The 27,112-nt window shown below is 43.5% G+C and overlaps 1 protein-coding gene across 2 annotated transcripts in view; it reads left to right on the top strand.

Moving 5' to 3' along the window:
- Positions 1-24,283, top strand: part of KLHL32 (kelch like family member 32) — an 816,038-nt gene extending 791,755 nt beyond the window's left edge. The window contains exon 11 of one of the 2 annotated variants that reach the window (XM_085611126.1): positions 21,606-24,283. In XM_085611126.1, the coding sequence (XP_085467252.1) occupies positions 21,606-21,767 (162 nt within the window). In that variant the 3' untranslated portion in view covers positions 21,768-24,283. The remainder of the gene's footprint in view (positions 1-21,605) is intronic. The other variant, XM_085611127.1, reaches the window with a different exon arrangement.
- The last annotated feature ends 2,829 nt before the right edge of the window (positions 24,284-27,112 follow it).

Here is a 27,112-nt window from a genome sequence, read left to right as displayed (position 1 = left end):
ATTTACACCTGTTTCGGGTCCCTTTTTGGTTGTAGTAACTTTAGAAGTGCAGTTTGTGTATAGCAATGGGCATACTCTTGGTTGCACGTCTCTCCATAACCTGCTCCCTTAACCCCTTTTTACTCCTACCTAAACCCCACCTATTTTGCAGTACGTATGCCTCATGAATGGGCTTACATTTTTGAAAGTAGAATTCTTGTCAGGCACAGATGTGAAAGGTGTCTATTTGACAAGAGGACTTTGGCAGTTTCAAAATTTGAATTTTCCTGCCAAAACTAACGGCTTCAGCAGGACCTTGTCCAGCAGCTTTCCGGATCAGAGAGGACTTTGTGGAGTACAGCCTTCAATCTTGCCCTGCTGGAGGATTTCGGCTTCCATAAAGAAGACTAAGGCCCTGATTAAGCATCTAACAGATGGTTCTTCTACCGTCAGGTAGGTGGAAGACATTATCCCCATCCTGATAGACTACAGGAACACTGTTGACCCATCATCTTCTCTGTACACTGAAAGGAGACGCAGTCATGGTGGCTTCTTTCAATGTACAAAAAGTTTGGTGGACGTCTGTCATCAGTTTTGATGGCCATAGACCAAACTTTAAAAACGTTTTTATTGTTCTGAAACAAAATCCCAAAGCAGGAGTTTGTTTCAGAAAAATTATTTTTTCTGTCTCTTGCCACCAGGTTTTCCTGGCCGTGACGGACAAGAAAAATAGACACTACACCATCCCCCCTATGTAGGGTGGATGGTGTAATGTCCTTTCTCCGAGGACCCTAGTTGATCGGGCCAGTAGAGGACGTTGTCTGTTAACAGAGATAACGGGCCCTCCATTAAGAGAAAGCTTAAGGTCCGGCCATCTCTAAATGAGGCAGGCAGCCCAAGGGTTTGGTGGACAGGGTACATTGTCTGCCAAACTCTAAACTGAGCTCTATGTCAGAAGATAAAATCTTTGACCGGGACAACCTGCTTGATGTATCTAACCTCTACTCCATCATGGTCAGGCTGAGATTGGGCCTGGGTCCCAGTCAACGGCAAACCGTGATTTCTGAGTGCCATTTCGCAATTTCTTGGAACTTTTCGCCTTAAAACTTTAGGAAAAAATCCTGTCTCCTGTTTCTTTATTGGATTTTAGTTACTTTGGTATAATTACACTCATTAAATTGGCCCTACTTGTAGAAATTGGTTGTGGGATTTTATTGGTTACTCTTTTACTGTTTCAATGTTGATAAATACGTTACACATTTCCTTGAGTTAAGCCTGCCTGCTCTGTGCCTTAGCTACCAGGGGTTGAGAACTAGGCTCAAATTATTGCAACTTTGTGTTTGTGCTTGAAGGATTTTGGGAGTTAGTTTTTGGATAGGCCTCTTATCCTCCACTACTAACAACTTATTTTCATACAACAACCATCAGGCTAATTTGAAAGGGTCCCAGGACAGCCATTTGATTAAACAAATCACTGCTCACATCAAACAAAACATATATCAATTACAAAGTATTCTCTATTGTACATGTGTTAGTGTAAAGTAACAGGTTTTATAGGTAGACTGTCATTCAACATGGTAAATCAATGGCCTTATTTATGAAGATTTGTCTTAGGGCAGTGCAGCAAGTCACCTTGGAGCAAAGAGCAGAGTAAGGCAACGCAGCAATCTGTTCTGCCTTACCTAACTCCAGAGTTATCAGGCCATTCAAAGCTAAGCAAATCGGCTTTGCGTGACCTCATAAATATAGTTTAGTAGTTTGGGTGCCTTAGCGTCACAAAAAGTAACGCTACGGCAGCGAAAGAGGCTCATAAATATGCCCCCAAATGTCCAGAGTAAATTCAGTTTGGATGACCTGCTGGAACAAAATGTACTGTTACAACCTGCCCACAGCATATCATTGGTTGTTTTGGTTGTCATTCATTTGCAATCTTTTGGTTGCTTACCTCCTTTCTTGTCTTTGCTGCTCCCTGGAGCATGGACAAAGTACATGTGTCCGTCTTTCTGGCACACACTATTTTTTGGTTAATCTCTGCTTCAGTTTGTTTCTTACATTTACCAGTTTCATATTCATGCACAAAAATAATGATTTCTAATTACAAAAACATACGGATTTTTTCGATTTTTCACACACAGACACAAGCTTCATCTATTATACCATGCATTTAGTTTGACATTTTCTTTTTATTAACCCTGTGACTTTATGAATGCTTTCAAAACTAGGATGCACGTTTATTATACTTTTTGTTTTGTTTAATGTTTATCATTTCTTGTCCCCAAATGTATTTGCCTGTCTTTCATGCAATCTTAACATTTCTGATGTTCCCCCACCCTTATGTTCGTGTTGCTTCTTCTCTCTCACCGTAAACTGTCTGTGTTGCTTATTCCCTCCCATCCTTTCACTGTCGTGTTGAATATTCTTTCCAACCTCCCACCCTTCCGTTGTCTGTGCTGCATATTCCTACCAGCCCCATCTTGTTACTATCTCTGAGGGAATACAGTCTCCACATTTGTAGGGTATTTTGTGGGCTACATGAAGTCAAAGGTAAGTTCCCACAAGGACAATAACAGGCGGGGAGAGGAAGATTGCATCTTTATTATTCCTTAATCTCCAAATTCCTAATGGAGTAGAGATCAGATGCTCTTTACTACACCTTCCCCCATTTCAAGAGGGCCATAAAATGCTTGGGTACAGAACCCAGCGTCCGTGCCTGAGAGAGGCAGATGATGCCTGGAAATCTGGCTGAACCTCTAGGAGTGGCAGTTTGTCCTAGAAGCGATGAATGTAATAGACACTGCCTTGCTAAGACAGAAGGATTGGTCAAGCAAGGTATCTCACTATTTTAAGGATATGGAGGTCACTGTGTACTAGTGCCTGATTCAAAAGCATGTAGTCTCCCCCATCTGTGTTTTGTTCACAGTGGTGGGTCCTCGAGGGAGTGCTGTGGGGTGGTGGGTGGGGAAGGGGCTAGTTGTGGGGTAGTAAACTCTGGCATACGGCCGAAAAGAGTTAAGTAAATAAATAAATAAATGAATAAAACAATTTACATTGTTCGAGCTGCAACCCCAAATCGGAGACGCAGCAAGCGCAATGTAAATCGTTTTATTTATTTATTTATTCACCTAACTCCGTTCGGCCGTATGCCAGAATTTACTATCCCCTACCCTACCCCTCCCCCGCCCCGTAGCACTCCCTCGATGAGCCGCCACTGTTTGTTCACAATCACCGTGATATTTCTTTATCAAAATCCTCAGATACTTTAAAAAGAGCTTACATTTTTCAACCTGGCAAATTCACTTGGGAGAGATTGAGAGTGTGTGGATTGGAGTGCTAAACCCATAACCCCATTTGGGATTACCAGTTGTGCAGAAACTTTGCACAGACCGAGCATTTTTCCTATACACAAATATTGCCAGGTAAAACCTTGTTACATTTGTGTGGGGGGACAAACAAAATAATCTAAGTTTAGCAGCTGGGGGCAGAGGAAACCCTGTTGCAACAGTGGAGCTCACAGTGGTATGTTAATATTACACTTGGGAAACAAACTCAGTAGTACTTCATTAATCTCCAAAGGCACTCAAATTCGGCCCCTTAACTGCTGCCCATAACAGCAGCTGCATGCGCCCCAAGCATTTCAGCCTCGGTAACCATTTCCACCCACTAAGTATGCCCAAACAATTTAGGCGATGATGTGTTTGTGGTAAGAGAGACCTAAAAATGCGTCATGAGATTAGGAAACCCCCTCCCCTATTTTCTCCCCCAGTTGCCCTCTCTGCAGCCCTTCAACCTTCTGGAATAACCTAGGCACTGCCTTTCTTTATTCAGAACACAACTGACAAAGGGTGTTCTCTAAGTAAATTTACACACGCCCTTTCATACAACACAACACAATTCACTGGACACGTCATTGGGATCCACAAATGCTCCACGGAGAAAGGCTTCATAGACGTATTTCATAAACCACTCCAAACTCACTGTAACAAAGTCACACCGTTTATAATTATTGCATGCACACTCACAGCCAGATTTCAGTAGCCTTTTATACCCTTTGGATGTGCAAAAATCTAACAAACTTGTCAGTTCCTCTATTCATGTTTCCGGTGTACGCTGTACACCACACCAGGAGCAACTTATTTAATATTAATCAGCTGGATCTTCGATCAATATTTAATCAAGTGAAGCTGTGTAGAGGGGCTGAACTCAAAACAAAGATCTGTGTGAGGCTACAGTCCAGCATTCCCTTCTTTAGGGACCTTTCTTTTGAAAATAATACAACTGAGCCAGCATGTGTCTGTCATCTTTCATGAATATCTGGTACCCTATTCCCTTGGATCACACATAAATTCCGCCTTCACCTGGAGGAAGCACAATGTGTATTTTTCACGCTGACTACAGAGTGTTGGGTATTAGATTTCTTCTCTGATTTTCAGAGTAATGTTCCCATTTTACAGGAATGTCTTGAAACAGTAAAGGGACTACCCAAATTCTGCATAAATACATTTGTTTGAGAACTGGTGACTGTAAAAAAATATATTGGGCCAATGTATTTATATTTTTTTAAATAGCAATTTGTTGTTGTACTGGATTAACTGATTAGGGTTGTGAGGAGATGATGAACTTCAAATGATAAATTTACTCGGAAAAATCTTAAGTGACAATGGTAGAATACAGAGATGATTGCATTGTCATTTGAGAGATGGAGACAGGACAATGACAGAGCCCCACTGTATGGGGTCTTTACCCATCTTTGATGATCCAGGGAGTAAAGGATGCCTATTATGTAGGAAACACTTGCAAATGTTTAAGGGGCTTATTAGGATGTCGGTCGGAAAGCCTTTCGACCACAAGTTAGAGGCTTTCCGACCAACATCCTTTGTTTAAAATCCAACCGCCTAATTGCAATGTAGGCGGTCGGAGTTTAAACCGGCTGGGCGCATTGACTGGCTTCCAACAGGCTCAAGGAGCCCGTCAACCAGTCGGAGGATGCACATAATCCCCTACGGAGGGCGTTTGCGACGTCAGGTTTATGATGTTCGTGTCCGACAAGCTTTTCATGTCAGGCTTTGTACCTAGCAGGGCCCCCATGCTATCGCGTCCTCCAGTTGGGGGCCTGAGGTGCCCCCCTGTAAATCCCTGCACCATGTGGTGGTGCCTGCCACGCGGTGCAAGGATTTACTGGAACTCCTAATTCTCTATGGGAGTTTGTGCTGCGCCCGGTTTCAAACCGCAACACAAGCTCCCATAGGGAAATGGGAGTTTGTGACCACGCCAGTTGTGGTCGCATTGTAATAGGGTGTTCGGAACCACCGACCTACGGTTCGTCAGTTCCCACACCAAAACAGTGTTAGGCAGACTGAAGTCCGCCCAACATCGTAATTAGGGCCTTAATATAGTCAATTTGAGATTTTCGCATGGAACTAAGAAAGGGGAGCAAATGCATCACCGATTCATAAAGGTAAATTGACAAATGTAGATTTAAATATATATATATTTATACACATTTACTCTTGCACATAGGTGTAAAGCTATACGTTTTTGCAACTCAGTATTTCAGACTGTAGATTTACATTCAAGACTTGCATGTCTCTACCCTTAGTGGCAGGTGCAAAGAACATGAGACTGAATTTATTAGTGAAAGTTACTACTAGTAATTTGTCAGACCTAGCTGGGCCACGAAGCCGAGATCTCACTATAGTAAATATAAGGAAAAATAATAAAGTTTAATAATTCTTTAAAAATTATTAAACATTTGAATTTAAAATAAAAATGTACATTAATGTAAAATAATTAACAAATAACTAATAAAAAAGTTACAGCACATTATCTCATCAAACTAAATGGTTATGAAATAATAGAATATTTGAATGTACTTTAATGTAATCAAAATTGTAAAATAACACAGAAGCATTTTATTAAGTTAATATTTGTTTTACATTTAATTATTAATTAAATGTTTTTGTATTGATTTAAATTATTTTGTAACTTTAATGGTTCATGTATTTTAAAAAAAGTATGAATTTTTTTCAGTTCTAAAATATTACATTTTTAGTTCCATCTATCTTTGTAACACTAAAAACAAATTTATACATACAGTAAATTTAAAAGTAGAGATAATTGAATGTGTTTAATATTATTTCATATGAAGGGTTATATTAAGTCTCTGCCTCTTATTTTCCATGAGAGTGTGTTGCAGTACTTGTGAGTGGGCATTTGTGGTGCTTATCCTACTCCAAGACTAAACCAGAGTATTACTGTTTGAGACCTTTTGGCTGTAGAAACTTTAAAAGTGTAGTTTGTGAATTGCAGCAGGCTTGCTCTTTTGTAGGAAGGTTTGTATTTGCATCCCTCCTTAATACCCTTCCATTTAGCAGTAAGTATTTATTTTTTTCAAGCCACTACTCCTGGTCCCACCAACAAAAATTACTACTAAAAAGGATACCTAGGTTGCACATACCTCTGCACAGAAAAGATTGGAGTTGCGGAGGTCTCCACGTGTAGGTTTGTGAATTGCTTTTTGTGCTACATGAGCAATACTACTAAATGTTCTACAAAGTAAAATTCGTGAATCAGGCCTTGTGTTTGCACAGCGTCTCTGATGCAACATTGGCAATTCTCATCGGTCAGACATAGTGCAAAGAGCATGGCCACAGGTATGCAGAAATCCTGCCTCTTCAATATTCGTGAGGCAGAAGTCTTTCCTCAAATGATCCAGACTACATATGAATGAAGATATGAAGGCCTGCATACCTCTATCTGTGCATTTGCAATGATACATTATTGTAACACAGGGCTCAGGGGTTGCAACCCCCCCAAAAGTGGCATTGTGCGAAGGAGTGAGCAGGGATGCATTTAGCAACCCATGGGACCTGTCTGTTTCCCTGCCTCACCTCATCTGAAACCCACAGTGGTCATTCACAGAATGGAAAGTGTCTTATGAAAAGCTTCTACTGCTCAACTGGCTATTGGCCATTGACAGTCTTAATACATTTCCTTTCAAACTGGTAGGAAGAGGGGTGCCTCTGGCACCCACTTCCACTTACGATTCATAAGGAACAGCAGCGTTCACACTACGAGTCGAAAAAACCATTTGCGACTTGCAATATAATTTTAATATCATGTGATTAAGCGATCACGCAAAGCCAGATGCTGTCTGCAGGTCATGCTTTGTGAGACTTTAAGTATCACGCCTGGAATTTCCATACCGTCTCCTACTCACTCTGCATTAGTGGGGGAGAAAGGAGGTGGGAAAGGATGAATACCAAAAATAATCTTAATCCCAAAGAATTATACACTCCTAAAATGAGTACTGAGCAGTGGATTTGAGGAGGGGGGCATTGTGGTTGTGTGAATATCAGTGGTTTTATGTTTCAAATTGTAACCATAACATACCTGCAACTGAAATTTTTGTGGGGAGTTTCATTCTTTAGGGTATCACGAATTATTGTTTATAGTTAGCAATTAATTATCTGTACGTTTCCTGCAACAAGGATTGTTCAGTGTTTATGTAACTACCTAAATGATATACTTTGGCATCTGTTCATTGAGCATGGCCTTCAGCCCAGCAGGAGAGGCTCCAGGCAAAAGGAACAGCTTTTGGCCATGTCCTGTGTCTAGCCTCCAGGCCCCAAACCCCATTGCACACAGACTTTGGTCATTATTTAAGCCCAAATCAAAAATATCAAACAATTTGTGATTTGTCTGGTGGAAGGAGTGGTTTAGCGTTAAAATTAGGATATGAATTATTTTTTAATAGGGAGAAACTGTGGTTCAAATGATTCGTGAATTTACTGTGTTGAATTGAAAAAATGTATTTTAAGGTACAAATACATAATTTAAAAAAAGAATATTGTGATGTGGATACATATTTCCTGCTTAACAATTGTAAACTTGTATATATGAGCTGCTCAGTGCATTATCCTCAAATGAAGAATAGGAATACTCCGCAAACTGTACTGCAAAGGTCTAAAGAGCTTTTCATTCACATACGTCATCATCTTGCTGCTCCGATAGTGAAGCCACAGAATCATGTTCATTACTCATGGGAGGATCTCATCTGCTTTCATTCTTTGTAATCAATGTTACATACCCTTGCATTCACCTGCATCCATCGGTTGCAGTATTCACTGCAGGATTGGCTGATAATGAAAAGGGCGCCATTTCAAATTGATGTTTAGGGACACTACAAAGGCTGTGGGCAGGTGAGACTTGGACCCACTTCTCCTTCTGTAAGAACACATAGACCCAAATCTTGCCATTGGAAAGTATGGGTCGCATTTATTTAAAAAAGCAAGAAACTGATTGAAAAGGGAATCCACAATTGATAAACAAATTTAAAAAATCCTAAAATAATCATATCACTCAAATTACTAAGCAGTAGATGTCTTGAGGTTTGCAGGAGAGTAGTGCTCCAGCCCTGTAACACATCTTACCTTTTAGGAATAAATGTAATGGCAAAATCAAGATGCTTGACAGCCCATAACTCCCCTTAATGACCCTTGAAAAATGACTATATAAGATGGAAATTGCCATCTCTGTGCTTGAGTGCCCATAATGCCCTCAAACACCCATATTCTGTAGTCAGTCTTGGGCAGTTGTTCCTCAACACTAACCCGGACCTTGCCCTCCCACTTTTTGCCCCTTGGGTCTTCTGGGATGGGCACAGAGGGGTCAGAAGTATGTGCCCTCCTCCGTAAAATATTACTAAACCCTCCAAGGCCCACACTGGGAGAGCAAAACTACTCATGCAAGACCTTAATGCATTAATCTGAAAGTTTTAAACTTCCTCAGCATTGTTACTAATCCGCTCAAGCAACACTAACCCCACCAGTCATTCACCCTTCCTCACTAACTCCGCAATGGGTGAACAAAGTGCGGAATCAGCGGTTACATAGTCTTTATCAGAAAAAAGGTTACTGAAGGTAAGTAACTTGTTCTTCTGATAGAGACTTGTAACCACATATTCCTCACCTTAGACTAGATTCCCAAGCAATATGCACCCCCATACCCCGACGGTGGGACTGCAAATTGGTTCAAACTAGAAAATCCTGGAGGACCAAACGGGCAAAATGCCCATCTCGACTTGTCACGGGGTCGGGATAGGCCCGGTTAGAAACGCCACCATTTACATGATCATGTTTCTTAAGTTACCTTCTCTTTTATACACAGTGATTATTGACATACATTTGCATGTGTGACCATGCGGGATAACAATCTCTGAATCTGCATTGCTTACATTTCCACTTCGTAGGCATAATATCAGGGCACCTTAAACATTCAGTAAAAGGGATAAAGTTCACTGCACAAATGTTATGTTATTGACTTGTAGGCGACTAGAACAAACAATTGTGGCCTGACAAGGGTTGCGACATGGCTACATGGGTGCTTATATTTATATATACAGAACCACTTCCTTGTTTAGGGAGAGGAGCACTCAGCTGACACTGCGAGGTCACTACATGCTGGAATTCCAGCTCAGCTGATTCCTGCATTCCAATACAAGGGATGTTCCTCTAAGCCAAGCTCTAAACCAGGACAGACAGCCTGATGACACTTACCCACAGGTAATGGGGAGTTAGACCACCCAGCCAGGTATTTGGCAGATCAATCACCCTAGGCAAGACTAGGTTAGGGAGTGCTAGGTAGGAGTACACTACACACAGTACCTATATGCCTGCATATACTCACGGTCTTAGCACAATGGTGACAATTTTACTCTTCTTCATTATTCTCGTAATGCTAACCTCTTTCATTTTATTGATTATCGCGGCACATATATTTTATACAAGAATCACAATGCTTAAATAAATATTATAACGCCTTGCTGAATATTTCTTTGGGTATGCATGAGAGTCCAAACAAAAGGGTCCAAGATCTGTTACCACTATTTCCTTGAGGATCTGGGCTGTCATGTTCTGAGGTTGCACACACATTTGTTACCCTGTAAGGATAGGGGTTCAGATGGTGTACTGTGGGCCAGCAGGGATACAGGCCAACATATCCTGAGGATGTGCATGGAATCAGTCTGGCACAATCCTGACATTTATGTTGTCTGACAAACACACATGAGGTACAAAAGTTATGACAGACTGACCTCAGTGCCCAGCAGTAGTGCTTCGTGAACGTGTGCCCATGTGGCAGACATCCAGTACAGGAACCCCGATCGCTAATGTGATAGTAGCGGCCTTGGTGGAATGGGCCAGGAAGCCGTCAGGAGGCTGCTCTTTAGCTAGTGCGTAGTGGATATTAATGCAAAGTACAATCCATAGGGAGATGGTTCTCTTTTGCACTGCCCAGCCTTTTGTTTGCTCCTGTGAATCCAATAAAATGTTGACTGTCCACCTGGTGGTCATTGGTACAATCGATATAAATGGACAAAGCTCTTTTCCGATACAGACGGTGAAGCCTCTCCTCTTCCTCACAAGGATGAGGTGAAGCAAAAAATATCAGCAACATGATGTTTTGGCCAAAGTGGAATGGAGAAGGAGGCATGAGCCCGAAAAATCACTTTGTCTGGATAGAAGCTGGTGTATGGAGGATGGACTAAATATCTTGCAGCTTGTTGACCCTCCTGGTCAGTGTATTGGCTACTAGGAAGACAGTCTCAAGAGTCAGATATCTCAGTAGACAGCTTTGTAGGGGTTTGAATGGAGAGCCGATGAGTGATATTTGGACCAAATTAAGGTCCCATTACGGCATGATGAAAGAAATAGGATGGAGCAAATGTTGCAAAGCCTTATGGAAACAGGTCACAAAAGGTAACTTAAACAGTGAGGCTGATTCGGCAAACTCAAAAAAGCAGAGATGGCAGAAACATAACCTTTAATGGTGCACAAGTCAATGGTTTGCCCGGCTAATGACAGCACTAAAAATAACACCTCCAACAAGGGCAGAAAGTGGGTCAAGATGATGGGAGGAGCACTAAGCCACAAATGTGTCCCAATGGCAGGTGTATACAGGGATGCCTGGTGGCCACGATGATATCAAAAATCTTGGTAGGAAGATCAAAGGCATTCCACTGTTGCTGCTTAATCTTCACACAGGAAGGTGGAGTGTACGCAGATTCGGCTGCAAGACCATGCCCTGGTGCTGCGACAGGAGATTCTCCAGAAGGGGCAACCTGATTGATGGACAGATGCTCATGCTCAGGAGTTCGGGATACCAAACTCTTCTCGCCTAGTCCAGAGCCACTAAGAGGACTTTGGCCCGATCAGTGCTGATCTTTTTGAGAACTCATGGAATAATCATATTGGCAGGAAAGTCCTACAGGAGTCCCAGGTTCCAGTCTGACCGGAAAGCGTCTCTGAGCTAGAGCTGCTTTGGAAACTCCAGAGCTCAGAACTGCCAACATTGCTTGTTCTCATTGGTGGCAAATAGATTGAGCCAAGGTTCTCACCATTCTTGGAAGGGACCTTGCGCCCCCTACGGAAGAAAAAACCATTTGTGATCTGCAAGTCATCGGCGGCTGATTTTGTCTGCCCTGGTGTTCAAAATTCCCACTAGGTGCAGAACAACCAGGAAGATGTCCAGGGTCAACGACCCCACTCTTCCCTGTTTGTTGCAATACCACATGGTGGTGGTGTTGTCCATCAACACCTGAACCAACCTTACTTTGATAGACTTGAACAAGGCTTTCAATGTCAAGTGGATAGCCCTCAGGTCCAAAAGGCTGATGTGGAGCTTGGATTCTGACGGAGACCTGATTCCTCTGGTCTCCACCTCTCCCAGGTGGCCGTCCCTACACAGAAGTGATGTGTCGGTCACCACTGTTGGTTCTGGGTGGGAAAGGGAGAGGTGTCTGCAGCTGATCTGGTTACCGTTGGTCAATCACCACTGCAGATTTGTCGTAGTTTCCCCCGAAATCTAGATCAGGTCGAAGAGATTTCCCTGGTGTTTTGACCACCAGGACTTCAGATTCCACTGCAGAGCCCACACAACGTGCTTCACCGACAGGATGAAGGGGCCATCAGACCCAGCAGCCTCAGGGTCACACTCACTGAAATCCAGGACCGAGTTGGGAACGAGATCCTAGCCCAAATGTCCTTGAACTCCATTCCAGAAGGCAGGTGAGCTGGATCGTTTTCAGAATGTTTCTGATGAAAAGAACCGTCTGAGAGGGAGTCAGCTGTGACTTTGGCATGTTGATTGTGAACCCCTGCAAGAGGTGGATGAGGACTGACTGATATGATCTGCCTTCAACAGCCAGTCGTCGAGGCAGGGGAAGACTGGGACCCTTGAGCTCTGCAAGCATGCTGCAACCAACATGATCACTCTCGTAATCACCAAAGGGGCACTGATGAAGCCAAACAGGAGCAAAGCAAACTGGAAATGCTCTTGGTCTACAATGAACCTCAAATAATGTCTGTGGACCTGCAGGACAGGAATGTGAAAATATGCATCCTAGAGATACAATGCTACCATCCAGTCCCCGGGGTCCAGGGCAGACAGAACCTAAGTCAATGTGAGCATCTTGAATTTCTATTGCCATATAAAGACATTGAAAGAGTGAAGGTCCAGTGTAGGACAAAGGCCCTTGTCGGTTTTCAGCACCAGAAAGTAGCTGAAATATCAACCACGTTCTCTTGCTGATGTGGACACCCTCTTGATGGCTCCTTTGGCCAACAGAGCCTGCACTTCCTGACAGAGAAAAAAGAGATGCTCCTATGTCAGCCATTCTGGGGATGGTGGCGGAGTCTCCAGGAAGAGTAGGGCATAACTCTTCTGAACCATCTGTAGCACCCACTTGGCAGAAGTTAATATTTGCCATTGGGACAAATGGCACCAGATCCTGCTGCCAATGGGATGGGTGTGCTACATGGAGGACCCACTAAAGAGGCTTTGACCTTACGACAGGGCTAGACAGGACAGTGCACTGGGTGTGCGTCCCACATCCTCTATGGGATCTGCATCCCCAGCCACAAAAGCAACCTAAGAAGCTTGCTGGGCTGGCCTGAGGAATAAAATGAGTATAGCAGATGTCCTTGGGAGGTCCAGATCATGGCCACGGAAGAGGCAAAAAGACTGTTGCTGTTGGCGAAAGACCAGGGAGAGGCCCATGGATTTGGCAGTGAGTACGCCTTCTATGAAGCACTCGAGCGCTGTGTCAACCTTGTCACCAAAGAGGCAGGCATGTCTATCAAAGACGATTGGACAAAAATAGTAGACCGCAACCATGCGCGGCAGCAGTGCCACTGTTGAAGCCACGTCCCTGCCAAAAGATTTGGGAGTGTCCAGTTCACAGCAAACATTGAACTTCGCTGTTTCCCTGCCATCAGCCAACGCCTGGTTCAGGATGATCCGACCTTCCTCGGGAAGCATGGGCAGCAGCTGTGCAACCAAATCAAACAAGGCATGGGAGTATAAGCCCAAGAGACAGAAGATTTGCTTCCCCAAGCCTCTTGGATTTCCTTTCTGGTGATGTGGTAGGGAACGTGCCTGGTTTTATCCTGGCTGTCGAGGCATGCAGCACCAGGTGAGTGAGAGAGGTATGCTGTGATGGAAGCCTGGGTCTAGGGAGGTAGGACGATGGCACTGGACAATCATTCTGTGAACGGGAGCACCCATGCAGTGTGTGGCCAAGGACTCCATGAGAACGTTGTTGAATGCCCCATTAAAGAGAAGGGACTTTGCAGAACTTAGCCCCCCCGTTGAAGCACCTCTGTCAAGACATTGGTCTTGACTTTGACTGAAAGTAACTGTTGATCAAAGACCTCCACTGCCCTGTGCATCAGAATTGCAAAAGATGTGCCTACTACCTTGGCAGGGACCAGAGGACAAATCAGGCCACTCTCTGAAGAGGTGACCAGGTGCTGGCATCTCCCAGTTCCTCATACAAGTTTTCTTGCTGGGAAGAGTTGTCCTCTAGGAGGAAATAACCCTCTTCATCATCGCCTCCTACTGGAAAAGATGGGAAGTCTGGTGTGGCTGGCGCCAGTGTGGATGGGGCACTGTCTTGAAGTCAGAGAGGTCAATTTATTCCTCTTCAATCGGCGCTGAAGTAGCAGGAGACAGCCTTGGATCGATTGGAACAGGGGCGCTAGTCTTCACCTGCGTCAGCCTGGATATGGGGGTGGATCCAGGTAGCTTGGCTAGTGTTGACAACAACTCACTGAAGGGAGCCTCTTTCTGCTACATGAGGCGTGAAGGTGCACCAGAGGGAGACACAGGCCCAAAGATAGAGTGCATGGCATCCTAAAACTCCTCGAGTTGGGCAGGAGTTACTCCAGGGAATTCTGGAAAGTGTGTAGTGGACCCGGCCACAGTCTCTGCATGTGGCGTGAGGGAGCAGAGCCTAGAAGTACGGCGCTTTCTAGCAGAAACCAAAGAACCATTTTAACTTCCTCATGTGTTTCTTCAACTTACTCAAGTTCGATATGAAGTGGGAAGATGCTCGTTCGCAGGATCGGCCCCTATATCTCCCTGGAGATCAGGACCATGGTTGGTACAGAGCCTTTTTCTGCTGCACTACCAGGAGCTTCATCGTCCACTCACGAATCACCTTCAGGTGCATCAACTTGCAGTCAGTGCACGTCTTGGGGTTGTGGCCCAACCCCAGGTAAACCAAGCGTGGGTCACAGACTGCAACAATCCACACATGGCCTAAACAGTGTGCGTTTGTTGGGGGACTTATCCCTAGCACACTGGGAGCAAAGCTAAAAAAAGAATGGCCAAAAACTTGAAAAAAGTGGTCAAAAAGTTACCTCGGTTGCTCTCTGGATCGGTGCTGTTGGCGCAGAAAGAAAATAACTGATTTCAGTGCACTGGATTAGGGCCTGTATAAGCACCAAGCACGTCACTTCCAGGGCGGATGATGAGGAGCCGTTCAGCGCCACCTGCTGGCACGGAGAGGTACTCATCGACATTTCACATATTTAGTCTGACTCCTAGGAAATATTCTAAGGTGAGGAATCTGCAGTTTGAAGTTTATCATAAGCAAATTACAATAAACTCTTAATAATGATCAGTGTCCCCAAGGTAGACAAAAGAAGCTGATTTTTGGGAAACATACCACCTTATAATATCTTGTGTGGGAGAATTTCTCCTTCTTCAGGCTTTCAATGAAAGTACCAAAATGAAAATTCAACATCCATGACACATCTTTTTGGGAACTATGTCAGACCAAGGAACCAAATCAAAAGGAAAAATTTGTTGCAACATTCTGCATTGTTTAATAACTGCATTTAACACTTCTGCCCTAGAAGAGCCCATTATGTCATTGCTTCCTCAGTTAAAGATTACAACACCTTGGAGCATGTACACCTTGCAATGTTTTGTCCTCACAACTATCTTTCAGCTACCTCAGGCGAAGTCCTCTTATTAGAACCGTAGTACTTGCAAGCCAGGAATGCATTTCAGTGACCTATTCACCTAGTTGCCCCACCTCCTCAATAAACACTGACCAAGTTCCCAAACCAACCATATTGCGAGAAACTAGAAAAAACAAAAGACAGAAAAGGGATTAGTAACAAAGCACCAACAAAACCTATGTCAATTCTGGGTGGATATATTAGTTGTAAAAATTTGACTAGCATGTCCCAATCCTCATGTGCCTATAATTCCACCCCTGCTTCTGCCATTGCTAAAATTGTCCGAAAGGAACCGGGTTAAAATGTTTATGGTCCAAATTAGCGCTCTCTAGCGTGAAAGAACATGCACTACCAAACTGGCTGAAAGATACTTACTGGCCTGGGATCCTTGTGAATCAATAGCAGAAGCCCTTGTACCACAGGATGTAGCTCTAAGTATCTCATCATGACTGTGACAGGAGAGCACTTCCCTGAATATGACTCATTGGCTTTTAGCCAACTAATCTGTCTTTGATCTTCTGAGCCTAACCCACATCCCTTTTTGCCTTAGCCACCAACTCTCTGCTTCAGAAGACCCCATAAAATGCCAGAATGAAGGCAAACTACAATTCCACCGCCTCAAGGTTGGATAAACGTCCTTTTGGCAACTGTTTTGTTAATAGTTGAAGTTTCTGAAAGTATATGGGCCTCCTACTGTCTCTAGGAGTTTCATTTATGCAAGCCCATCCCTCTAACAGTTTCTTCACTTGGAAGTTGTTTGGATGGCTAAGCCTCGCCTGTGGCTTGGTGAAAAGCGATATGGCGGCCTATGTGTATAAGCGGCTGGGCGCCCCCTTTCTTTCAATTTCTCCATGTAAGCCAACCATTTCTTAATAGTGAGCATGCCCCCCATACCGTCCCAGCTAACAATTGGGTGCAACGGGATCATGTCCCTTCATAACACTTCTTAGTTTTGGGTGATAGAGAATTTGAAATGAGTGCTGGTAGACTTGAACACCAAGATACCAAAGTTACTCCAGGAAGTTTGTCTTGTCCTCCTCAGCCTCTGGATTGGAAGACTTGGAATTCCTGCGTCTTGGAATGAGAAAAAGCATGAGCAGCATTATTCTTTACATCTGGAACATGTTTAGCTTTAAACAAAATGTGCTGCGTCATGACCAAATTACACTATGCTCCCTACTGATTGGTTGTGCCTGCCAATGACATGATATGTGTCCAAAATATGTCAGAACTGTTACACAGGCATTTGTCCCAGACTTGTATGGTCAACACAATTGGGAACAGTTCTAGGAATGTAACCTTATTTTAACCAATCTGGCCTCAGGCCACGTGGTTGGCCATTGGAACATGCATCTCTCCCTTTCAAGACCTGCCCAAATTCCAACCTACTTGCTGTGTATGTCTGGAGTCCTAATCAAGAGGGGAAAGGCCAAAATACTGAGCTATTTAACTCTCTCAAATTCTTCCAAGTCCTCAGATCCTCCTGCTGTAAAATGTGTTGTACAATGTTTGGCTTTTAAGCCTAAGGTTGACCCAAGGGAATGACCCACAATGCAAAGTTTAAATTGACCAACCAGGCTTTGGAGTTGTTTCAGAAGAACATCTAATCAGAGATCAGTTGGTACATACAAGACCATGCCTGAACAAATCCAACTCACAAACCACACTTTGGAACCTCCCACCAGTTACCGGACACAACGCATGCGGTAGCTGTACCGCGTGCAGCTCTACTGCACACTCTACCACCCTACAGTTAGTTTCATTTTCTTGGACGCAAAGGCAGCACACCAATTGCAACACTAAGAACTGCATCTACCTGATCACATACCCCTGCATGATGCACTATGTACGGATGTCGACAAGGTCAGTGAAAACCAGGCTAGGATAACATAGTAATACCAAGAAGAATAACCACTTTAAGGAGGAAAATCACTCCACTGATGACCTCAAATGGACAGTTTTCGAAGCCAACCCCTCCTGGAATGCCACTACCCTCTTCAGACGAGAGCAACAATGGGTGTTCACCTCCACACCAACAGGAGTGGACTTAATGATGAAATTCCATGGTTTGAGGTCTGGCACCCTCCATATACCAAACTGTGTTGGAGTTTCACTGTCTCCAACCCATGCGACGAGATGCATGCTCCGCACATACATACACCACACCCTATCTGACCTTAATCCTCCACATTTCGGATACAACTGTCCAATTCAGAATACAGCATTTTGTGAGAACGATATGCTAACACTGCGTAGGGGGCCTCTCATTTTAGACTCCTTAACAATAGTCACACTTTTCTGGCGACTTTACAAGCTCTACAACATTGGCCAAGATGTAGTGCTTCGAGCTCTGTTTGACACCTTCAGAGACATAACTACCATGTGTCCCTTGAACAACACTAATTCCGAGTTTGCCCTTCTGGACCTCCTGACAGTTCTCCAGGGGAACTCGCAAATAATGTCCCATGTTTTCCCTATGCAACATAATTCTCATGTTTTTACTATGCATCATAATCCTCAGAGCATTCTTCGTTCTTTAAGGAGTTTATACTACCTGGTACAACTGATGCACCACATGCTCCAGTATATATGACTGCTTATACACCGACTATGCCTGTTATTTTCTTTTAAAAACGAAACCGATTATCATGGTTTGATTTGTCACTCATGCCTGTTTGTTCTGTCATGGCCTCTTAAATATTGTACCATAACGGCTGATACATCCATTCAGCCACTCCAATATGGCCGCCAGACATGCGCAGTGATCGGACAGCCGCACACATTCCTGTTGCAGCCGCCTGCTCTCTCTCACCGCTTTTAAACAAGCACCGTAGCTCTGAGCAGTTCCACTTACAGAGACAGAGGGTAGGTGCAAACGACAGGTCCGCACTCAAGAAACTGAGTAACTTTGCCGACTCTGTGGCTGCTGACACGTTTCTCAGCTCTTTGCGAGTCCCGCATATCCTAATAATTTTTGCTCGATCCACAGCTAAGCATGCTCGAGCGCTGCACCTCCTTACCACCTGATGCGGCTAGTAGCACTCTAGTATCTAGGTAAGCCCCACGTTACCTCTCATGCATCAATAACATATTTATATTTCTGAGAGGCCGCTTCCATCACTGTATTCTTACAGAGTCACCTGTGTGATATCCACTTATTTTGTGCGGTCTGTAAGTAGTTTGTCACATGCACACAGAGCACAAAGATGTTTGTTTTTGTACTCACCCATGATGCCTGCAACAATACTCCCTTTCCATAGATGATATTCGCTCATACGTGGTTGCCATTCTCTCACTCCTACATTACAGACTGGCCCCTGCGCTTTGAGACAAGTAAATTGAAACAAGACCGCTGTATTGTTAATATCATTGATTTCTATAAACAACCGTGATGGGTACAATATGTGTTATACTTGTAGGTATTTCCTTTGATACATACCCAGCACCGTACCACCATTTTGCCTTATGGACTTGCGTTGCAGTGACAACGTTTTCTGCGGACATCACTACCACAGCTTGATTTTGATTTCCTACATTTATGTTTGTCTGTCTCTTTCATGCACGTTTGTGCACTGTCAGATCCCAGTGCTAGACAGTTCCCCGGGTCCACTATTTTGGACTTTCCTGGTTGATGGCACGCCGGCACACCAGGAATACAGTAAACATTTCATTTTTATTCCTCCTTTCCCTCTACAGGTTGGACCTTGAACCATACACACAGTAGGTAGCACTTTAGGGGCACCATATATGTGTGAGCTAGTTTATCATTCTATGTTTCTTGTCCTGGCGAAGCGCCATGGATCCTTAAGACCATTTAAAAGGCGCAAAACATGTTGATCAACCACTGACAGAGAGACCTGAGTGAGGCCTCTTGCTCACGACTATAGGGTACTCCCCTTCCCAGTCATAGCACACTGACTACCAGGGTTCCTTTTAAAACATCTATGGTAGCATTAACATTTTATAGGTTTTTATCTTCGACAGGGAGCCTCTCTTATTAAACCTCCCAGATCAGTTTTAATCCACTATCACGATTCACTGCTCCACTGCATTGATCACCTCACTTACATTCATCATACGGCATGCTCTCTAAAAAGATCTTCACCAAAGTGACCCTATGATGAAGCATGACATCCCCTTGGGGGTGTGTGAGGGCAACATGAGACAGTCTTACCGACTGTCCCCAAGACCTCGGTCTAATCGCACACAACCTGTTTAGAGACCTTGTTCTTCTTTTCACAGGAACAGAAGCCCTATTGTTGGGACTTTGTTTCACAGTTACCTTCTAAAGTCACCTTCTTTCTCCTTAAGCAAACCACTGTGGTACACATGAAATCTTCTACCTTCCCCATGGGAGCTTGCATTCCCCCAAATCATAATCAATTCAATCATGAAAATGTGAGGGCTACCACAGGTCCAACTGTTTTTTACGAGGCGTGGGGGACACCCAAAGAACACATTCGCTTTATAAACATGTTGAGTTCCTTCTAGCAAGCCTGATGCTACTTGAACAATAAATCTTGAACAAATAAATACAGACTGCTCTTGAGTCATATTGTATTCCTTTAGCCATATGAGTAGATTGAAAGGCACATTTACAGGGGGAGATAGAAGGGAAAACCTAAACATACAAAATAAAATAATGATTATTTGAAACGCAGAGTGATAAAGCCATATGTGCAAGATTTCCTGGACGGGAAGAAATCTACTGTACACTGGGTGTAGCCTAACATACAAAAAGCTGTGTGGAAAAACACATGATATGTGCACATCTGTGGCGGGCTTCATTGAATGCATTTGTAATGTTTTTACAAACCTATTCAATGATGGCCGTCGTGGATGCACACACATACACTAAGACTTTCTAACACACAAAAGCATTGGAAAAGCCAAGAAATTTCACTGGTGAGACAGACTGGATTTACCAATGCTTGTAATGTGTCTAAAACACATGAATATAGAATTTCTCAGTTAAAGCAAGTTCTGAACGAAGCACTGCTTGAAACAGTGAGTAGTGAATTCTTCTCCCCATTTCGGACCTATGCTGTCTGTACCACATGCATGCATTAACGCTCAGAAATTCAAACTTAAGTATACGCACTTTAGAAAGTGAAATTCCCTATAAAAAGGTACAAAGTAGTGCCTGCTCTGTAGGAATGCACACCTTAATGATGCGTCCTATGGCGCTCGCTGGAATGATATGCAAGTCTTGAAACAAATTTCCCATCATGACCTTCTTGTACATGTCTGATAAAAATTATTTTCTACTGAGGGCGGTCTTAAGTGATTCTTATATGGAAAATATTTCTAACTATGATATACAAGCATTGGCATAGCCAATAGGTCTCACCTTTGGGACCTTATAAGTGTTTAGCCATGCAACAGTTGCATAACTAAATACTTATAAGGTCCCAAAAGCGAGACCTATTGGTTATGCCAATGCTTGTATATCATAGTTAGCAATATTCTCCATATAAGAATCAGCGAAAGTGATCGCGATCAAACATCAAAGCGGCCGTGGGGCCGCGAAAGTAATCGCGGAAAAGTGTGGCGCGCGCTCATGCACTGTAGCTCTAGGCTGGCCTGGTAGCACTTTTTGGAGCCCTCTCAATAAGTCTCGCCAGACCAGCGCATGCGCTGGGTCAGGCGAGACCTAATACGTCTCGCCAGACCAGCGCATGCGCTGGGTCAGGCGAGACCTAAAAATGGTTGACATCCGTCAAGAATTGAATGGCAGAATAAAATGGCTGGAGATGCTTGCAATGTGAGAGAGTGAGGGTACTTGGCTTCAAATGGGCTTTTAATGACATATAGAGATGGCCTGACTCCACAATGGCTGCACAAAGTCTTCTGAAATTGCAGCTTTTGTTGTTCAGTGCAAGGTGTTGCAGGAGCCATACTAGCATCGTGCTGTTCCGATCTACAATAAGAAAAGCCAAATGTTCGAGTTTTTACGGTCAAGCTTGCACTCAACCCTTGACAAATACGCATTAGTTTCATGTAATGCAATGCAAAAAAAAAAAAAAAAAAGCCATGTGAGACATAAAGGACTTAATACAATGAAAGTGTGATGACTTTGTAATTCTGAAGTGTAAAATTGCTGGTTGACTACCTTACCCACTCCCTAAGAGGCAAAACGATGCAACAAATAACCAATTTCGTGTAGTGAGAAATGTTCTGAAGCACACCATGCATGTATTTTAAAAAGAACAGCGACAAAAGCTCTGGTAGACATACAAGATATGCCTAAAAGCATTAAGTGGTAGGTGGACTTTGTTGCAGACACTATGGCGACATGACTGGTTTCACTTTCTATCTACGCAGGTTCTGGACGTCAGCAGAGAAGGGAAAGAAGAGGTATTCTACGGGCCAAGACTTCCGTTTGCATCCAACGGGATAGCAGCCTGCTTTCTCCCGGCCCCCTACTTCACCTGCCCCAACCTTCAAACCTTGCAAGTGCCTCATCACAGGATCGGCACGGTGTGAGCTTGAACACATGTACTGTTAAAAAAACAAAAAATCCATGTCGGCGTCAAGGGCAATCCAGTCCCAGCTCTCGAGGGTAGCATGGGAGACACCAGATTTAAAAGAACAACACAAATGAACTATTCCGAATCCACACTTCATCCTCTCTAAGCCACTTCAAACGAATATCAATTGTTTTTTTGTGTGCACTGGAAACTCTTTTTTGTTTGTATACAGCTTGATACATGTCAACAACAGGTTGGTATCTCTGTTCCACTGGAGAACAAAACAAAAGACTTATTTGAAGAGGAAAACATTATTATGCAACTCAGTCAAAGTCAGTAGTTAAAAAGATTTACAGACCATAATAAATGTACATTCTATGTAGTAGTCGATTTGTGGTAGAATTACACATTGCAGCAACATGTTCCCCTTTCACGAGAATAATGGTTTCAGAAGGACATACCCACACTTAATTCAGCTGGATGGCTCAGTGGGCTCATGCACCTGTATTGGAGGTTTCGTGGATCCTGCATGTTGTATGTTTGTGGTTTGGTCTTTCATTCGTTTATGGCTCCTAAAACGAGTGTCACCGAGTTTCAGTAATAACACTGATTATCTATACATTTCGTCCTCAACACAGTTTTTAGGTCGAGCCTGGGCAGCGCATGCGCTGCTCTGCGAGGCATGCTGTATTTAAGTATGGACTTGAAGCTCCGCCCACTCTCAGCCCATATTTTTCATGTCATTGTCCTTTGTAAATGCTGGCTTTTGATTCGTGAATAAGCTTGTTAGTCCCTCCTTAGTACCGTCTTGTCTTCATTTGTAACCTCCCATGAGGACTGACCCTTTTACTTCTGTTGTTACACAGTGTGTTTTATAAAGTCTGTAAGCACTAGATTACTTTAATGAATTTCTCCTACTGCAAGCACAACATGCTATCCTGCAACATTCATTGCACTATGCACACTTTCCAAGCAGCCAGGGACAATGGAGGCCGCTTCTTTGAAATTAAATAGGTCTAGCATTTACAAGATTTTGAGCCATTGACAATGTAAATGCCTTTTATTTATGTGTTAATTATCAAAACAGATAAATAAGAAGGCATTGTCATTTACAATGCCAATAGCTTAAACGCTCCCAAATGCGAGACCTAGTGCATTGCAAATGCTTGTTATAACCCGGAGGTGTTATAACAAGCGTGTGTCTGCACATTGTGAGCTAGGGACTCCACTGCCACTACTTATTGCAGAAATGTTAAGGCCCTTCTATCTACCATGCCTTCCGTATTGTCTTTCCCAGGGGATTTGGGGTGAGGGGAGGGTGGAGAGGCTCACTCCATGCGCCCTGCGTTTTCCTTGGTTTATCATCTGTTACCCCTTTCCGGCTCTAAAACACCTGAGCGTGGGCAGAGGCTGTCTTGGGAAATTAAAATAACCCTCAAATTACACTTGCTTGATAATTGTTGAGATTTCGAAGGGTACCACAAAATGAGCTTGTGCTGACTCCTGCCAGGCTTCGGTCTGCTGCCCCGATTAATGTCGTAAATACATCCCCTGTAAAAACACGAGGCAGAGCTAACTCTGGTGCAATATTTGGATTCCACACTCTAGTTGTGCCTGGAAGCATCTAAGGTCTTGTGGCTTAATCAGACAACCAGGATATTGTGGCATGGATTGGCACATTTTGCGGCACACAGTTGTGTTTTTTGTGGTGCTTTGTCAACCCATATCTGGTTGTCCTGTCCCCAGAAACACTGAGGGTCCAGTAAATTCACTTAACGTTTTCAATCCAGAACTTCCCATTTTGAAGTGTAGCAGGAAGCACAAGTGAGGGCTTCTAAGCAGTGTCAGAGCCAATGTGTACAGCAGAGGTCGGTGAGAAAGTGGTTTTGTTGGAGACATTAGCATTTTAGCCACTGCCACCCCCATTGGTAGCAGAGGTGCGGCAATCATTGGTGCAGTGGAGGTAGATACACAAGGCATCCGTAATACAGTTGATTTTTTAATAACCATCCAGGGCTCTGTTTTTCTTACTTGCATTAGTGTCCATAGGGCCCTTGTTATTCTACTAACTGAACACAACTTGTAAAGGAAGTCCCCAAAACAACTCAAACTTCTGTTGTCTGTGTTATTGATAGTTACACCTGCCTCTCCTTCCTTCTGTTGTCCATGGTTCTTGCTACCACCCACCCTCCTTTGTCTGTGGTGCCACTCCCACCTACCATCCTTCCCTCCTTTGTCCGTGTTGCATCTTCCTGCCCATCTGTACTCTGTCCTTTCATTTTTCATGTTGCCCTCATACCCGCTATAACAAAAAAAAAACCAGCTCTAAGATATGCACACACCCTCCATTGTACGTATTGACCCCACCCACCTTCCTGTTGCCTCGGACCCAGCAATAAAAAACAAAAGCGCGCTGTGATGCATCCAGTGCTGACAGCGTCATAACGCTTGTTACCCCACATACTGTTTCCTGGTTGCCTCCCCCAAAATACGCCCTCCTTTGCTACACTTTGCCTTCTACCCTGCCCCCGCAATAAAAAAAAGAAACATACAATAGCACAGCCAGCATCACTGTGCTTTTTTTTTTATAATGAAAAACTTGCTTGCTATACAACATAGCTTAAAAAACCATTGTCAAAGCCAATAGCTATTGTTTCATAGGTGAGGCCTATAGACTTTGCCAATGCGTATTACATGATTTGGTTTCTTTTGGTACTGTTACAAGTATGCACATTTTCAAGAAGGGCATATTGTTAATTTATAATTAGCTCTGCTTCACAAGTGAAGCTTCGCCTAAACCCAGTTTACCAGCCCCTCCAGCAATTCATCCCATGTTTTGCTGATACAAGAAACTGAATCACTATTAAACACAAATACACACTCCTTTATTTAGAAATGTGAAAACGCTTTTGTATGTGAACATTTGGATGGGATCTAACTTTCAGAAATTATTTAATCGTGAGGGCTTGTCAGAAGATTTATATACTAAATTGCATGTTTGATCAGCGCAGCACTTCCCAGTGTGTCAACAAGGCATGCAGCGCAGATGAAAAGGGAATGAAAAAGTCAGCTCAAGCGTCCACGCTCGCTCTCTTCAAAGCAATTCTCATAGTGTGGACAAGGCAAAGAGGAAGCCATGCCTCTTACTGGGAGCATACCTCTGCTGTTGATCACTGATCGTCCTTGACTCTCTGGCCAGGAAGTGGCAACATTGCTGCAGCGAAAGGAGAAATACTGCTCTCGCGCATGCACCGAAGTTTCACTGATGACACCAGAGGTACATGATGACGTGCAACTTATCAAAGCTACAAGGCGGCTTTTTTTTCTCTAAGGAAGCAAGGGAAACAAAAAACAAACAAAAGGGGGAGATAATGCATTCCGTTTCAATTTTTCACTGCAAGTTACTTTAATTACTCAGCCATCATGAGCCTTTGCTAATATTGCGGAAAATTGGCGAAATGCAGGAGGGTTTGCTAAATGTAAGCCATAATGTGCGGTAGGTTTCGAAATTCATTTGACTCCTTTTGACACAACACAAGCTAAAAGCCTCTTTGTGAAGGTACCTTCTGAGAAAAAGTATTAAGTATAAACCCTTCCTTTGCTCACCTGTATTAACTAACAGTGGTGTCTGGTAACCTAAAGTGGTGGGGCATGATCCCTGGCTGGAATTTCAGTGACCATGCCAGACTTCTACTTGACAGGTTCACTCAAATCGTTTGCACTCAGTCTTACTCGTTCACTTACGCTCAATCACACTTGCACTCACTTTTACTTACTCTGACTCCGTCTCCCTCATTCTCAATATGTTATCAATTATCGCGGCCTGCTGCTCGCTCCCGCAAGGAAATCGCCAAACGTGCACGCGTTACCATTGAAGGCAATGGAACGCATGCACGTTTTTGGGGTGTAAAAGGGAACCGATGGCTAAAGGTCTCTTTCCCAGGGCAGCAGTTGGAACAGTAAAGTAGCGCAGTCTCAAATATGTCAGAAGTGAATCTGGAGGAATTTAGATGATGTTTTTTTGCACGCCGATGTCTCTGGAAGGTCCAGATTCTTTTGGCTTTCCATATTAGAGAGGCTGTGTTTTTGCAAAGGGTGGTTTTGCAGTCACTGTTTTAACTCCAACCCTCTATTTACATCGTGCATAGACGTTACCCTCTTTCCATTTTTGGCATTTTTTTTTAGAATTTGGCATTAGTTATTTCCGCTTCGTTTGATGAACTGCTTCATTACTACTAAAATGATGTCTGCTGTATTGACATTACAAATTAGCGAGCAGATGAAAACGGATGGCGTGCAAGCAAATGTGGACTTGGGGGAATAAGAACGAAAACTACAGGCTGGAAATCGCAGATGAAAACCCACGAATGCAGCTGTGGAGAGGTGAACCTGGCAACCCAAATTAGACATTTCAGCAGTTTATTACAAGATTAGATAGGGGCGGGCAAAAAGTGAAAAATAAGTTAGGTGTTTGCCTTAATTTCAATGCAGCCCAGTAAGGTCGCACGTTATTGTTTGCGTGAATATATGTATTGTCCTGCGCATCATCCAGCTAGCCTTTCACCGCCTCCATGTTAACACACAGCTGAGAAGTCCCATGTACCGCCCATGTTTTGCACGGAATTCTTGTCAGTGCTCTGTCGTTTAATACAGTAACACGGCCACGCAGGTGCACATTGAACGTAGAGTACCTTCTAGAAGAAAATAGCACTCATGCTTGTAGAATTTGTGCCTTCTATCTATGGACCATTGCAGGGGCCATCCATTATCCTAGCGCTTAGAAACATAATTCTACTCTGCCTTTAGTTTTTGTGTGGGACTTTATATCACCCACAGTTGCCTCAAAGTTCCGGGGGGGTGGGATGGAGTCTTGGAGTACAGGACCTAGGAGACAGGGATTGAAGGGGGCAGGATTAACGAGTCTCGTTGTTGAGGTGGTCTTCCTCAGGACAAAGTTGGAGGCGCTGCTTCTAATAACACTGACAACAACAATAATAATACTGCTCTAGTAAGAGTACAAAACGCCCTTAGTTACTTTATTAATACTACTGTCATCGTTTCTTTATGTGGTATTTTTTGCATTATTGTTGTTCCCAGTTAAATAAAACAGTTATTTCAGCGCGCACTCACGCACGTGATTACATTGCCTGGAGTCGTGGGTTTTGAGACGGAAGGCTGCGGCTTGGGCTGTGGCAGGTAGTTAGTTCACAACCCCACCATGTACAACAAGCATTGGCATAGCCAATAGGTCTCGCTTTTGGGACCTTATAAGTATTTAGTTACGCAGCACAATATCCTTGGTGCAACAACATCAACTGTTGCATGGCTAAACACTTATAAGGTCCTAAAGGCGAGACCTAT

Source organism: Triturus cristatus, chromosome 6 (genome assembly GCF_964204655.1).
Source record: "Triturus cristatus chromosome 6, aTriCri1.1, whole genome shotgun sequence".
Lineage (NCBI taxonomy): Eukaryota > Metazoa > Chordata > Amphibia > Caudata > Salamandridae > Triturus > Triturus cristatus.
This window is presented reverse-complemented; position numbering and strand designations above follow the sequence as displayed.